At 39.8% G+C, this 15,257-nt stretch overlaps 1 protein-coding gene across 2 annotated transcripts in view; it reads right to left on the bottom strand.

The window, feature by feature from the left end:
* Positions 1–15,257, bottom strand: part of jade2 (jade family PHD finger 2) — a 221,814-nt gene that overhangs the window by 168,854 nt on the left and 37,703 nt on the right. For both annotated transcript variants that reach the window (XM_006785027.2, XM_006785028.2), the window contains exon 3: positions 13,231–13,316. In XM_006785027.2, the coding sequence (XP_006785090.1) occupies positions 13,231–13,316 (86 nt within the window). The remainder of the gene's footprint in view (positions 1–13,230; positions 13,317–15,257) is intronic.

The raw sequence follows: 15,257 nt of genomic DNA, 5'->3' as shown, positions 1-15,257 counted from the left end.
TGTTGTGGAAAAGTCTTGAGCCACCTCTTATTCTTTATATTATTGAAATACACAAAAACATACATGGAAATACAGTAAATAAGATAAAAAATGTAACGTTTTTTTTTCCCTTTAGCAATTTTCACACATTCAAATAAAGAAATGGACACAAATGTTCTGTTTTTGTGACAGACTGCTAGCATAAAGCGCATAAAGATACAATTTGAAACTGTTTTTTGGTTCTTGCCAAGTTGTCTACTATGTATAGACACAGCACTGGTTTTCCTTGAAGAATTCTTTGTGCTTGAATTAGTAAAAGATTGGTATTAACTGACTTAAGATAAAAAAGACTTCTCTGAAAATGGTCAGATATGATTTCGGGACTGAAAATAAGTGAAAAAGCAGTCCTTCAGAAAGTCTGGAAAACTATTGCTCAAGACCATTTTAAAAGACTAGTTTGGCTTCTTGGGAGCAAGATTTAAAGAAATTAATGGTGGCTAGGGCTGGGCGATATGGCCTAAAATCCATATCGTGGTATAATTTGAAGCACGTGCGGTAACGATATATATTGCGATATATTCTTTTCTTCTGTATAACGTATTTTCCACACTACAAGGCACACTTAAAATCCTTTAATTTTCTCAAAAATCGAGAGTGTGCCTTATGTATGAATTCTGGTTGTGCTTACTGACCTCGAACCGATTTTGGTGTGCATCCGTCCGCTTCAGGTCCCAAAGTCAAACGAACACTGAGAGTTAAAAGCGGTCTAAATTCTTTCATCTTTAATTAAATCATCAGCGTTGCTGCTTTACCAGGTGTAACAATTAAGTTTAACATCCAGGCATCCATGAAAACAGAATTTATTACATTTAACGGAGTTAGAAGTTAACAGGAAGTTAGCGCGCTAGTTTCCACTTAAACATGATATAGCATGTTCTGACTGAGAGATTTTTGAAACTAATTAAAACGTACAGCTCTGCTATCACTTCCAACATAAATGAAGACAGAAAACTAAACAGCAGTGGCGTTTGCAGGGTTACTGAAGTTGGATTACCTGGTATATAATGTTGTGCTACGTGGCTGCTAGCGACACAGCTATGTTAGCATAACTTTAGCACAGTGAAGCTGGAGGATGAACACATCAACTTTTTTTCCACTCGATAAAAGTTAACGTGAGGGATTCTGGTGGTCAGGGACAAATGCAATCGCATAGCAGGATGCTATACACCGGCCAAACTTCAGTCAGGACAACAACTGAGATTATTCATCCACAATACGAGGTTAGTTATTAATATACTGCAACAACATGGGAATAGAACAGCTGTGAGAGAATTCAGCAATAATGAAGCAATGTTATGAAAGTGGAGGAAGCACAGTTTTTGGCTTTCCCCATATTTCAAAAGTGCTTCATCTCTTTGCTATGACTGTCGCCCACCATGATTTGCAGATGATTATGGTTGTAGCCGCTGCAATGCTTTTGACCAAAACAGGCGCAGCTTAATGACATCATCAACATGCGCTATCGTGGTAGAGCGGTATAGTAAAAATCTCTATCGTTGGCCAAATTTATATCGTTTCTATCGCCCACCCTTAATGGTGGCTCAACATTTTTGCACAGCACTGTGAATTGTATTGGGGCAGCTTGGATGCCTAAATATGACAGAAAAAAATAAGTGAACAAATTAGAGCAGAATTGTTATAATAAATGTAATATCTGCTAAGTTTTTTTTAAGTCATAATTTTAAAAAATCCAAAAAACTAACTTCTTGTTTAAAAACAGAGATTTCCACACAATAACTGACTAAAACAAGGCATGCAGCCCCCAAATCCACTCCAGTGGATCAGATCAGTGGAGGCTGTGCTTGTACTCTGCAGCTCCCAGGTGTGAACATGTGTGCAGTCATGAATATGAAGCAAGATTTTTTAGAGAAAGCAAAAGAAAGAGGGCGAACAGGCATCGAAACACTTCCTCCAATAAATACATTTTTTTAAAAACTGGGTCACTGACAAGAAAGAGTGAAGGCGACTTAAGAGGCAGAAGCGATAAGCCAATTTCCCCCTGCAGAGTCCAATGTAAAACATCATTCTTGGTACGGCAGCTACGGCAGGCGATCTGGTGAAATGGCAAGCAAAGGCTGGGGAGAGAGATGTGACCTAGTTTTGGAGGAGATGTGTGGCTGAAACAACCAAACAACTGCATGATTAATGCTGCTTTGCATGTCTGCATCAACTGCAACTTGAGTCGGTTGTTGTGCTTTTTAGAAGCAAAATTTACTAACAGGGAACAACACAGTGGATCAAATGAAAGCCAATCTGTGTCTGCTCGCCAAGAGCTCCAGGAGATTTACCTTAAATGCAGCTTTCTAAAACAAATATTTTTTAAAAAGACATAAAAAGTCAAGCTTTTTCCCCTCTTTTAAAATAGCACATCAGGGGTGGTATTTGACCCAAAGAACAATTCCCCTCTGTCATGGCGGCTACATCAGCTCCCTCAGCGCCACTCCTCGCTTCCCCTACACTCATGTATTTCTGAGCAACTTTGAAGACCTGCCATTATCCACCAGATCCGCTAAAACTTTCCCACTGAGTCTGGTCCCAACTCACGCAGTCACCGATGCCAGCTTGTCACTGAACTCTTGCCATCCCGGTCCTATCTCTGCCTGTCCTGTTAACCAATCCAAGCCATCTTTTTTGACACCCCTTCTTGCCCCCTTGGTTCTGTTTGCTGTTTTGGATCACCTTTTTGTGCTCACTGTAAGCCTTTCTTATTTCAGCACTCGCTTGGTAAGCTTCATTTTCACGCCTCTCCTGTCTCAGTCTCTGCCATTGGCTTTGAGTTCTCCTTTTAACATCTGATGCATTAAAGTCCACCCGTCTGGTGTTGTGTGCCGGCCAAAGTAAATGCGACGAGAGTGGGCCCGCAGGGTCCTAGAACAGTACATCAACTTCTCAAGTGGCTTCATATTAACGCCCACTCTGATGCTAGATCTATTTTTAAAGCATGAGAGATCCGCTGACAGACACGTTTGCCTTGTGTCGTCGATATGAGGCGTTCAGCGGGATGCAGGAATCTCCTTATTTTCAACTTTGATACCATTTTGTCCTTCAGTCTGCTTTATCTGCTTCTGGTTCACACAACGCATAGGAAGCAGAAAATGAGCATGATCATTTTGCATTTAATGAGAGATTTTCTGCTAGTTGAGAAAAGTGAGAGACGGATGGTGTGTTGTGGATGGACCGCCTGCTGAGTTTGTCAAGTTTTTGTTTTCTCGGTTTCACTGTTGAATGTCAGCAAAATGCCTTCCTGGCAGCGCGAGCTTTCCAGGAAGGCATTTTCACTGTTTCTGAGCGACTGGAAGCAAAACCTGACGTTTAGCAACTGACAATAAAACCATCAGTTATCAGAAGGAATCTGAAAGAAGAAGCGGACAGCTGTGACTTGGGAGGTAAAGCAGGCCCTAAGCTACAACTGGGTGTGCGAGTGTGCAAATGTGTAAATGCTTAATGCGGTTTGAGTGCTCAGACTAGACCAGGAAAGCTCTACATAAATTTATGCCTCCCATTCAGTACTTTCTTTCCAAACTCATCTCTCTCCCTCTCTCTCTCTCTGTAGACTTTTCCACCCCATCAGGTGCAGTTAGTGTCCAGCCCTTTGATGTTCTGCCATGAAACCATCAGACATGACCGAAAGTACAAATATGGGCCATGAAAGGCAAGCGCAGACACACACCGACTGCTGATGGCTAACTAGAAATAAAACAAATGCACATGAGTGCACAAATATTAACTTTCCGCACCAGACAAAATACACACCCGCTGATTATTGTTTATATTTCCCCAAAGAAGTTCTCTGGCCAATGCTGCTAAGTTTATGCGTCAACAACAAACTTTAGAGCTCTGAGAAAGCACAACAAGTGAAAATATCTACAAAAGCAACGTCCAAAATAACAGTTTTTTAGCCCTCACTGAGGTCGGCGCAGGCTACACCTAGAAATGTCTACACCTCAGGACAACTCATTTTGAACTGAGCACTGTACTGTGCAAAACTACCGAGCCACCCCTCATTTCTTTATGTTTTCCTTCTGATGGGCCAGACTTTTTGTATTTTTTTTATTTTTAAAGTGATCTTGAGTAAAAATGTTTGCAGGCTTGCTGAAGGTCTTTCAAGGTGCATTTCAGTCATTTTCAGTCTGGACCGTGTACCTGATTGAGAAATGGGGGGGGAATCTGGTCCTTCAGTTGATGTTCACTGAAGAAATGGTCTCAGTGGGAGGGTGGGTATTAGGAAACAGGGAGAAAAGGCAGAGGTATGCCGAATTATACAAGAACCTGCCTTAACAACAGTGATAACAGGTCTGATGGAGCGATTAACTTAAATTAGAAGCAGCTTCAATTTTCACCATGACAATGATACCAAACATATTGCCAATGCAGTAAAAACATAACTAGATAGAAAAACACAAAGTGGAACACTATGAGCTTCTCCCCACACTCCAGAGCAATGTGGGATCATCTTGAGAGCAGAACAGAAGGCAGCCAACATCCAAAGAAGAGCTTCAAATGTCCTACAAGAACCCTGGAGAACTAGTCCTGTTGCTAATCAGACACGTTCTCTGTTCTCTTACCAATAAGTGCAAACAATGTGTTTCTATTTTGCCTTTTTTGTGTGCGTGTTGTTTTTTTTAACATTTCAACACCTGGCAGGTGAGCGAGGGGGAGCAATGCTGACAGTTTAATACGATGGTTCGGCGCTATGTTGGCTCGCGGCGTGTGAATGTGTGAGCGTGTCCGCATTCGTTTATTTGCACTCAACTCCCGGCTGGTATGTGTCGACATGCAAAACTCTCCGCCATCCATCCCGCCTGCTCATCCATTCACTAGGCTTGGCACGTGGAGTGTGTGTGTGTGTGTGTGTGTGTGTGTGTGTGTGTGTGTGTGTGTCTGAGTGTGAGTGAGAGAGAGAGAGAGAGAGAGAGAGAGAGAGAGAGAGAGAGAGAGAGAGAGAGAGAGAGAGAGAGAAGAGAAAGAGACAAACTGTAACATCAACTTCGAGCTGTTTGCATCTGGTTGCCATGGAGTTTCACAGCTGTTTCCACCAGGCCCTAATGAGCTTCAGCAGCTGTTAGCTTAGAGGACACACACACACACGTACAAATACACTAACATGTATACATACAGTACACATTAGTTAGTTAGCATCGTTACCTGTGATTGTTTACTTGCCTTATTGTTCACATATACAAGATTGCAGAGCATCTGAGCCAGCAGTAAGGCTGATCTAAATAACAATATATCACAATCACGACTCTTGACAGGGATCCATCTATAACATCTGCCTTGGAACAATAACCCTAATCTTGACACGCAAGCTGTTAAAAATGCTTTGGTTCACACAGTCTGTCAATACCCCGAGGACAGATTTCAGTTTCCCTTTTATTTTCTTCTACTGGAACATGACTTTAACAAGTATTAAAGTATAAGACTTGATATGTGTGAAAAGCACACTATAACATAGTGCATTAGATTAAAGGATGGAACAAATAGCTTATTTCACAAAGGCCTTATTTCACAATACAAAAAAGTAAATGTAATGTAAACAAAACAGATTCCTCCTCTGTTTAAAAATGAGTTTTTGCACAATCTTACTTATAAATGGGCAGATGATCATATACCTCCACCTCAGGAAAAATGGATCTACAGTTTACTGTAAAAAATCTTATTGTATTAATTTCATCAAGCATTACAGCTTCTGCTCTCAAACAGATAACAGTATGAAGATTAGTAAATCCAGCATCTGAAGTTCTGCAGCGGACAGAACAGGTAGCTGTGGTAATCCTAATGTTAATGCTAAAGCCAACGAGCATGACCTAAATATTGGAAAAGGTGGACCCAGCTGTTCTACTCAGACAGGGCTTGGATTTAGTAAGTAAGGAGTATGTCTCTGTTATTTTATTGCTAATTAAAAAGACACCAGAAACAGCTCCTACTTTCTTATCAATGCTATAGATGAGAAAGACACATGTAGCCGTGATAACTAGAAATAACAAAGAGCCGAAAACTATAACGTCAAAACACTTTGAAGTTATTAAAAGGACTACAACAAACTGACAAAAGTAAACGTTCTTAAATTTTTCACTAGAATGGGGGGGGGGGGGGGGGGGGGGAATCAGATATAAAAAATTTAAGAAACCAAGCAGACTAAAAAGTCAAAGCTCATGCAAAAATACCAAAAACTGAGGCCACCTATTGTCTATAGGTGGCCTCAGTTTTTGGTATAGACAATATAAAAAGACCTGCATTTTTATTAATGGTCATAAATTATAGATTCTGGTGGTTACAAGGATTTGGTTACATGATTTTTTTAAATTCTATGAAAAAAAAAAAACATTAAACACTTCCCTCATAAGTTTATAGGCCTTGTCGCTAATTTGGGGTCAAGACCACATTGTAAATTATGGTCCTTCTAACTTTAAATAACGATAATTATGCAGGGAATATTACACCTTTTAGCTAGTGTGTGTGCAGTTTCACATTTCATCACGTTTCATTTTTCAAAAGAGCAAGATGGTGACAATGAAAACGCTCATCTATCTGTAGAATCCCATACAATTTGCTGCTACCAAATTTCCACTTCATATTAACTGTACGGACAATGCTTTACTTTTTTTTTTTTTACCTTTTTGTTACCTTTTATAGATAACAACTTACCTATGTTTGCATTTTTGTTTTGTTAAGGCTTACAATTAAAGGTGCGTATTGGTCAAAGCACCGTTAGCCATTCACTGTCTGCGCTAATTCCAATCGCTGCCATGTCAAATGTATTTGTGGTAGAAATGCAATTATCTAATTAATACTACAAGTTTTCTGTGCAGTTAACTGTCCTAATTTCCCTTACATTTTTGTAAATAAAACTCTTATTCATTTATCTATAACTTAGCACTAATTAGCATGTGCCTGTGTCTAACGTATAGATAAAGCTTGCTAACATGCTAGCATTAGCATTAGCCAATAACTTAACACTCCACATTCTCCTCCAAATACAGACACATGTAGACCTCACAGCAACATGACTGTGGTCAAAATGCTAACTTGAGACTATAAAAAAATAGCTTCACAGACTAATGGGTAATGTCAAAGTGGTTATGTCTATGTTTCATACACAGTCTATGACTAACATGAATAGACATGTTAGTCAAACCCCAAACACTTTCCACTGCAAAACCCACTCATTTTTGCTTTGTAATCGTATCATCACTCAATATATGATTTCAAAAAATGAATAAATTACATACAAGCAAAATAAACTTCTCATCCTAAAAAGCTGTCTTTAAGTCACCAACATTAAATCATGCTCACTAAAAAGAAAATCTAGGCAGTATTAATTAAAATCTTGGAAGTATTACATATCAAACACCTTAAACAATATAACAATCTATATTAATCTAATTTTACTTTGGTTTACTTTCACTGAACAAGTGCTGACATATTGTATACCACCCCTGCTGATGTAAAATCCATATACAGCATCTACAGCTGACTTCTGTCTGCGCGCACACACACACACACACACACACACACACACACACACACTTAGTTAAACAACAATGCGATCGAAAGTGCTTCACACCTGCTCATCATCTTTTTCGGCAATCCCCCCGCTGATACCACTTCCTTCCTCCCATGTTGCACCAGAAGTGCCTGATATTATCATTTCTAGTTCAAAGCCTTCTTGCTGTAAATTGCCTGTAAAGCCTACTCAGGTAACATTTATCTTACCCTTCTCGCCTCCACAGGGCTGCTGGATATTTGTTATTGAAAATACTGTGACAAGTTGAAAGGTGTGAAACTAGTGCTTTGATCATGCCATCCCGCTTTGGTAGGCCCAGAAAATAAAGCAATCATAATTTGCGACTACATATTATATATTGCCATATTGTTTTGATGACGATGACGGCTTAAGATGCATTAATCTGGATTAATAAGAAGATTACAGTACTTTGACTGAGTGTAGGTATTCTATTTGTTTTAATCAAGACTACCCACATGATATAGCATTAAAAAAAATTTAAATTAATCGCTTTTAACTTCATGCCTTTGGTGGGTACACAATATTTAACTGTTCCCCTTCCCACTTGTAAATAGCTGATTAACTGCATCACTGATTGCAGGTCACAGCTTTTGCTAAATGGCCAGCTGCAGACTGTATACAGCTTATTTCTGTTCTCTTTATACAATATAAACCTCATTTTGTTTGTTGAGATTTGTTAAACCCTAAAATACCATCTGGGTCACTCCTGTCCCAAATAGCTTTATTTTTTTGTATTACAGCATTAAATATACTTTTGATGAATTTTACATGCCTAATTAAATGCGGTACAAAAGTCCTCATTTCAAAGGCAGCAATCTGCTCAATAACAGATCATCCTCGTTAAATTGTGTGCAACTCACAGAGTAAGTTATCAAAATATCAAGGTCAAAGAGACCAGTTGCTATTCATTTTATTCTCTAATGTTAACTATGCATATTTAATATTCTGCAGCTTTGCTCTCCCTATGCACACACTATGCATAAAGGAAAAAACACCAACAGACATCATAAACATAAACCCTTGCTGTGTCTACTCGCATCTTCCAAAAGAGACCATGACGAATGGATTGATTTTTCCCTCAAAAAAGATTTTTGTAAACTGAGCTTCTTTTTCTGTGTAAGCTGCATGTAAGCAGTAGCAGACAGTCTTCATGTCTTCACACCTGCAGCCTTGAACTATTCCCAACAATGCCAGTCTCATGTTTTCTATGTTTATGCATCTAGCAACCATTAAAATTCTCCATCTCCACCCTCATCTAAAACAAGATAAAAAAAACAACTATAGGGAAAAAAGGAAGCATTTGACTGTGTCCTCCTTCCGCCGAGAAAAAACCATCTAAACCACTTCTAAGAAAAGGCAAAGCTGGAGTACGACTCGCAAAGGCGCAAATAAAGATGGCTCATTTTTAGAAAAGCACTACGTTGTCATTACAAAGTCCATAGTGTTTAACATTTGCCACACCTCCCTCCGACCAAGAGTATGCATCAACCCATAAACTTTTAAACCCAGAAACCCACATTTGGAGCTACTGTTCAATTTTCTCACCAGTGGGGATGCAAATCGTGACGAGTCTTCACTACCTAAAAATAATGTTTTTGTTGACATGTTTTTAAAAAAAGCATGTCGTTCCAACCACTGGACTAACTACAAAACACGCCATGTACAGTAGTTGACAGAACCAGGCTTTTCATGGAAGGATGAAGGGGAGGGAGGTTAAAAACTAGAAGAAATCTTTGATAGAGCACACTTAAGCATCATAGCCTAGAAGTCTATTTCACCCAGTGAACCATTTCACGAACAAATACCACATGGAAATGTGACATTTGTTGTTTCGCTCGTCTATATTAGCCACATTTATCTACCACTTACATACATCCTTTCATCCATTGTCATTAGCTAGGTGAAAAAAGTGAAATAGTCATGCTCACTCGTGACAACAATCCAGAAGGAAACTACAAACTCTCATTTAAAAGCTGCTGAGTCTACAGCTTTGCAGAGTGTCTGTTTTCGGTTTGTGTCCAGGCTGCTGCTCGCCACACTTGGCAAGCAAAGGAAACCTCACTCCTGACCCTGGAGAGTAGTTAACTGCCTATCAAGTAAAAACAAGGAACTAATGTTAGCATTATCAGCAAGGGAGGAAGGCCTTTTTTCTTAGGCATGTGACGTTTGAACTATAAAACACACAGCAAGGTGTTGCTATCGCCTCAGGACGATTCACACTCTGACAGCAGTTGCAGCCACCTCTGGTTGAAGTGCTGACAGGCAACCAGTTAGTACTCAAAGATGGGTTAGTCCTGTATTCTGGCTTAAGGACGGTGTCTTTGTTAGCTCCTCAAAATGCTGTCAAAGGATGACTTCCCTTTGAAACATTTAGTCATGAGCCCAATTAACAAGCTAGAAGGAATAACTACACATGTAATCAAGGAGTTTTTTGAGTCATGTGTGGGTTTTCCGTACTCATCAATGCCATTTTTCATTGCAACCCACTGCCTCCTCATTAGCTTTGTATGAATTCTGAAGATGACACTGAGCAATTTCAAAGTCTTCCCTTGATTTTGCAGGGTAATTGCTAAAAAAAACAAAAAAAACAAAACTAGGTCACAAATTAAAGAGACTTTGAGAATTAGATCCAACTTTTACACCTGGTAAATTACAGTGCAAAGAGATCCTGATTTTTGGATTGGCTGTCAGAAAACAATCAGATACAAACAAAGTCCTCTAAAGTTGGAAAAGTAGGTCAGACACTGACAATCAAGCTCTTGATTTAAACGTGAAATAACGAATCTGAAGTTGTCCTCCAGCCTTTCCAGAAGAGAATTTTAAAAAAATGACTGTAACAGATATAAGTGAGTTATAAGTGATTTACAAGTGAGCACTTTTATACCAGCAATAATGTTGTTGAATTATACAATTCCTGATTGAAACCATCCATCCATTTTCTTCACTGTTTAAATCGCATGGCTGATTTAAATGGTCTCTACTTATCTACACTAAACTCAATTATGGATATTTCTAGAGGGTTAACAATCAAAAGCTTAAAGAACCTAGCCTTCTGATTAGGGCTGCACGATTTTGCATAAAATGAGAATCACGATTTTTTGGCTTAGAATTGAGATCACGATTCTCTCGTGATTATCTTTTCCAATATAAATATTTATTGCACTTATTAACTGCACATCAACTTCGTAACAGTTGAGACTGAACATAAAAACAATAAATAAACATAAAAACAACAAATGTCTCACATTTTGTCGTTGCCGCAAAATGTTGTACTGCTTGAAATTCCGTCTCCACCGTTGCTCGACACTGCGTGTATAGAGCAGGTAGTGCAACAATAGAAAAATAGTTGCGGGACGGCACTGTGTAGCGTTTGTCTAGGGTGTTGATCATTTTCCTAAATCCCTCGTTTTGCACAGTGTTGATGGGAGCCATATCTTTGGTCAGGTGATAAGTAATAGCCTCCATAATTTCTTTGTGCCTGCGGAAGTTCGACGTATATAGGGAAGCGCTGTATAAGGTTCCCGTTATTGATGTTTGGGTGGTTGAACAGGACGGATTTTCTCCAGTCACTTTCTCGTCATCCCTGACGTGTTCTCCGTTGTTTTTTCCCTGCTAATTTTAGCTTCACACGGCACAGCTTCTGTATCACGTGGTATAAGGCTCCGCCCTTGTCATTTGTTGAGCAGGAAGAGTGAAAAGTGAAGGTTTTTTGGGGTTTTTTTTGTTTTTTTAAATCGTTGTCATTTGGAAATGAGATCGCACATAAGTATGAATCGAGATCGTGATTTTCTAACGATTAATCGTGCAGCCCTACTTCTGATGGTTGCAGTAGGTGGACATTGTCAGTTCACAAAGCAACATCACTTTGAATGTTTGCAATATTAACAGGTAAACTCAAAATGTTACAAATAAAGTAAAGATTCACCGTTAAAGTAAAACAAACAGAGATCTAGCAACCAGCTTTTGCACCTGTAATCATAGAACCTAGGGTTACAGTAAGTAACCGATCCCACAAATCCATTCCTTTCGCATGTTTGCGAAATGATATCACAAAATTGTAACATTACCTTGTCAATGCGATGGACACTACGCCAAAGTGGAAACAGAAAGGCTCAAAGACCCAAATAAACTAAAGTGGAAAAACAGCCGTGATATTTCTATCAGCACCAAGAGAGCAAAAAGCACCAGATTTTTTTACATTAAATGAGTTAAGCTGTCTTGACACCAGTTCAAATGCACTCACAACTCTTTTTGAAAACTTTGCACTGAACCTTTGTCAGCTGCCACCTGCTTTTTTTGTTTGTTCAACCTTTCTTGTCACTCACTGCATCGGAAAAAGCAGAAACATTACTTCAAAACACCATCCTTTATGAAAGAGCAGCGTGCCCCGGAGCGAGGAGGCAGCATTATGAAAGGGAACATGGCCCCTGGCTCTTCAGCTGAGGCCCGGGTCAGAGCAGAGAGCTAAAGTAGTAATTACTGAGAGACTGATTGCTGACAGGACCTTCCAACAGCCTGTGGTTAACTGGATGGAGCTGAGGGGGAGGAAGCATCAAATGCACAGGCCTGACAGATGCTCTGCTGATGACTCGTACTTCAGGGTGGTTCGGGGCATGCATGCCATTTTGCTTTATTCATTCTTCTTTTAAAAGTCACTGAAAAACTGAATATTTGAGCTTCTTCACTTTTGCTAGTTTTTGACATTTCTTTTGAGCCACGATGCAGAGACACAGATAAGGTGGGAGCAAATTACCTTAAATTATATGAATTCATTTTGTTAAAGAACTTTGTCATTGAACATCCTTAGAAGCCCAGATCTGCCATCAGAGGCAGTTACCTCCTCTGCATTATTTAAAAATTTCCCCCCTGCTAATTTTTTAAGAGTAAATGCAATTTCTTCCAAATGGCAGATTTATTTTTGAAGTGAAACTCTTCAAAAAACAAGAGACGAGATCAGAGCCCACTTCACTGAGAGTGGGAGCAATGTGTGATTGTGGCAGGCAACACATTGCCACAACTGGTAGAGTGCACCATTTTCCAACCGGATTATGCCAGTTTCTTGCTCAGGGTGGTCATTTGAGAGCCCATGGCTCATTCATCATGACCATATGGATGTTACAACCTGGTATTTTAGCCAACCAATTTATGCCATCAGTGCGCCTGGTTGATTTTGCTGCGGTGACGGAGATGGCTGTATTTACATTGGACAGAAGCGACCGTTTCACTGATTCACTGACTCTCAAATGCCTTTTGTGTGAATTTATTTGATTTCCACTGATTGTGTACGCTTGGACAGTGGAATAAGCATGTTTTGGCATATGTTTTTATCAAATACTCTGTGGTCTCTTACAGATTTGCAGTGGCAACAGCTCTGAAACATGAGACGGTAGCAAAAATGCCCACATTACATGCAACCAAGCAAACAAAGGATGTGACTGGGTATTTGAATATCATTCTACTGTTCAAAAACATGGACAAGCTGACCAAAAATGTTTGAATGTGACCATTTCTGTCAATTTTGCAAAGCCAAAACAAATTACTTTCATTGAAGTGGAGCAAAATTGTGAGCTTGTCACGGTCAAACAGAGACTGGGTTTCATTAAACACATGCTGGTGTACTCTATGGGTTTGAGTCACTAAACCCAGATGCCAAACTAACTTACCTCTGATGGTTTCTTGTGCTGGTGGCGGACCCATGTGCTGCTGGTGCCCGTATTCTTGGATGACCTGGACCACGACGTCACTTGACCTGCAGGAATAACAAAGACAGCAATGATACCACAGTCAGTGTAAGATCAGGAAACCAGTCTTTCTCTAACCATTACATACTCAAACTCTTATTTATGTAAAGTATGTGAATTCTTTTTAGAATTTCTAGTTTCGCTCTTCTCCTCTGCTCTCAGTTTAACAGTTTATCTCACCATGTGCTCTACTCCAGAGCCGAACAAGGAAAAATTGGACAAGTTAATTTGGGAAAAAAACAAACAAAAAACAAAGTTGCCATACTATTTTAGAACCTGAAATTACCAGAACTGGTTATAATGGAGGAGTTTAAGTCCCTTTCAAAGGAATGAAAAAATAGCACACTTGGCAAACACTCTTGAAACACATTTGAGCACCTTTTTGGGCGTTTATCTTGAAGCATTATCTAAACAGACTTTAGTTTCCACTTGCATCTATATAATCAGCAGTGAAATGTCATCAAAACGAGAGCGTGAGCTCATCCAGCTCACAACCCCTCATAATTCCCAGGTCGTTGTAGTGTGTGATGCACAGAAAGACGTTTTCTTCTAAAGCCCCAACCACACCTTCTCAATGTTAGTGTCAATCAACAGAAGTACTTCCTCCATGAATATGATCAATAAAACCATAATTGTCACCATCAAACAGGATACAACAGGTGTAGCACAGTGATATTTCGAGCCACTGCATCATTTGATATTTCATCAAGCTTCTTTATCCTTTAGCGCAAAATGTATTAATACTGAATCTTATGACTTATGAATGGCTAAAACACTTAAACAGTTTGCTGACTTTTCTCTAAAATCACTGTCTTCTTCTTTCGACGGCTCACTTTAAGGGTCTTCGGCTCCACCGCCTGTCTTTTTGTGTCACCTTCTCTGAACCACACATCATAGCAGGTCTCACTACCATCTTGTAAACCCTCCCTTTCACTCTTGCTCTTCTTCCTCCTTCTGTCACAAATCCCTCCTGACACTCACATCCACCAACTCACTGCTGCCTGTACTCTCTTCTTCATCTTTCTCGTGCACTGTCCATTGCTTTGGATGGTTTACCCCAGCTCAACCCTCATCTGCTGCATCTACTTCTTCACTGACACACCTGTCTACCTCTTATTCACACGAGTATTCTGCTTTGCCTCTTCTGACTTTCATTCCTCTTTGCTCCAGAGTATACCTCCACCTCTCCAGGCTCTCTTCTCCCTGCTCTCTACTCTCACTACAGACCACAATGTCATGTGCAAACATCACAGTCCATTGAGATGTCTTAACCTGTCCATCACCACTACAAACAACAGAGTGCTCAGAGCCAATCCCTGATGTAATCCCATACCCACCTAATCATTCCAACAGCACACGGTCTCACTGTCCTCATACATGTCCTGGACCACCCTCATATACTTCTCTGCTACTCCTTTCATGCAGTACCACAGTATCTCTTGGCACTCCATCATATGCCTTTTTTAGATCCACAAAAACAGTGCAGCTCCTTCTGATCTTCTCAATCAACATTCTTTAACCAAAGATCACATCTGTAATTCTCTTTCTCAGCACGAAGTCATACTGTTCACTGATCACCTCTCTCCTTAACCTACCTTCAACAGCTCTTTCCCATATCTTCATGCTATGATTCATCAGCTTTATCCCACTGCAGTCACAGCTCTGCACATCACTCTTGTCCTTTACAATCGGTACTAGCACACCAGCTCACCATCCAAGATTGTGCTAAACAATCTGGTCTAGGGCTGCCACAAATGATTATTTTGATAGTCAACTAGTCACAGATTATTTTTGCGATTAGTCGACTAATCAGATCATGCATCCATTGGATGTACAGCGTACAGCTTATTGCACCAGCATGCATCTGCTCTTATATAACTATCATTAGCTTACAGCTTTAAGTTTTTAAGGTATGTGCTCACTAAAAATAAAGACAAGATGATAGTTTA

Source organism: Neolamprologus brichardi, chromosome 10 (assembly GCF_056152115.1).
Source record: "Neolamprologus brichardi isolate AB-2024 chromosome 10, ASM5615211v1, whole genome shotgun sequence".
Lineage (NCBI taxonomy): Eukaryota > Metazoa > Chordata > Actinopteri > Cichliformes > Cichlidae > Neolamprologus > Neolamprologus brichardi.
The sequence above is the reverse complement of the archived record's forward strand: the minus strand, read 5'-3'. Positions and strand labels throughout refer to the sequence as shown.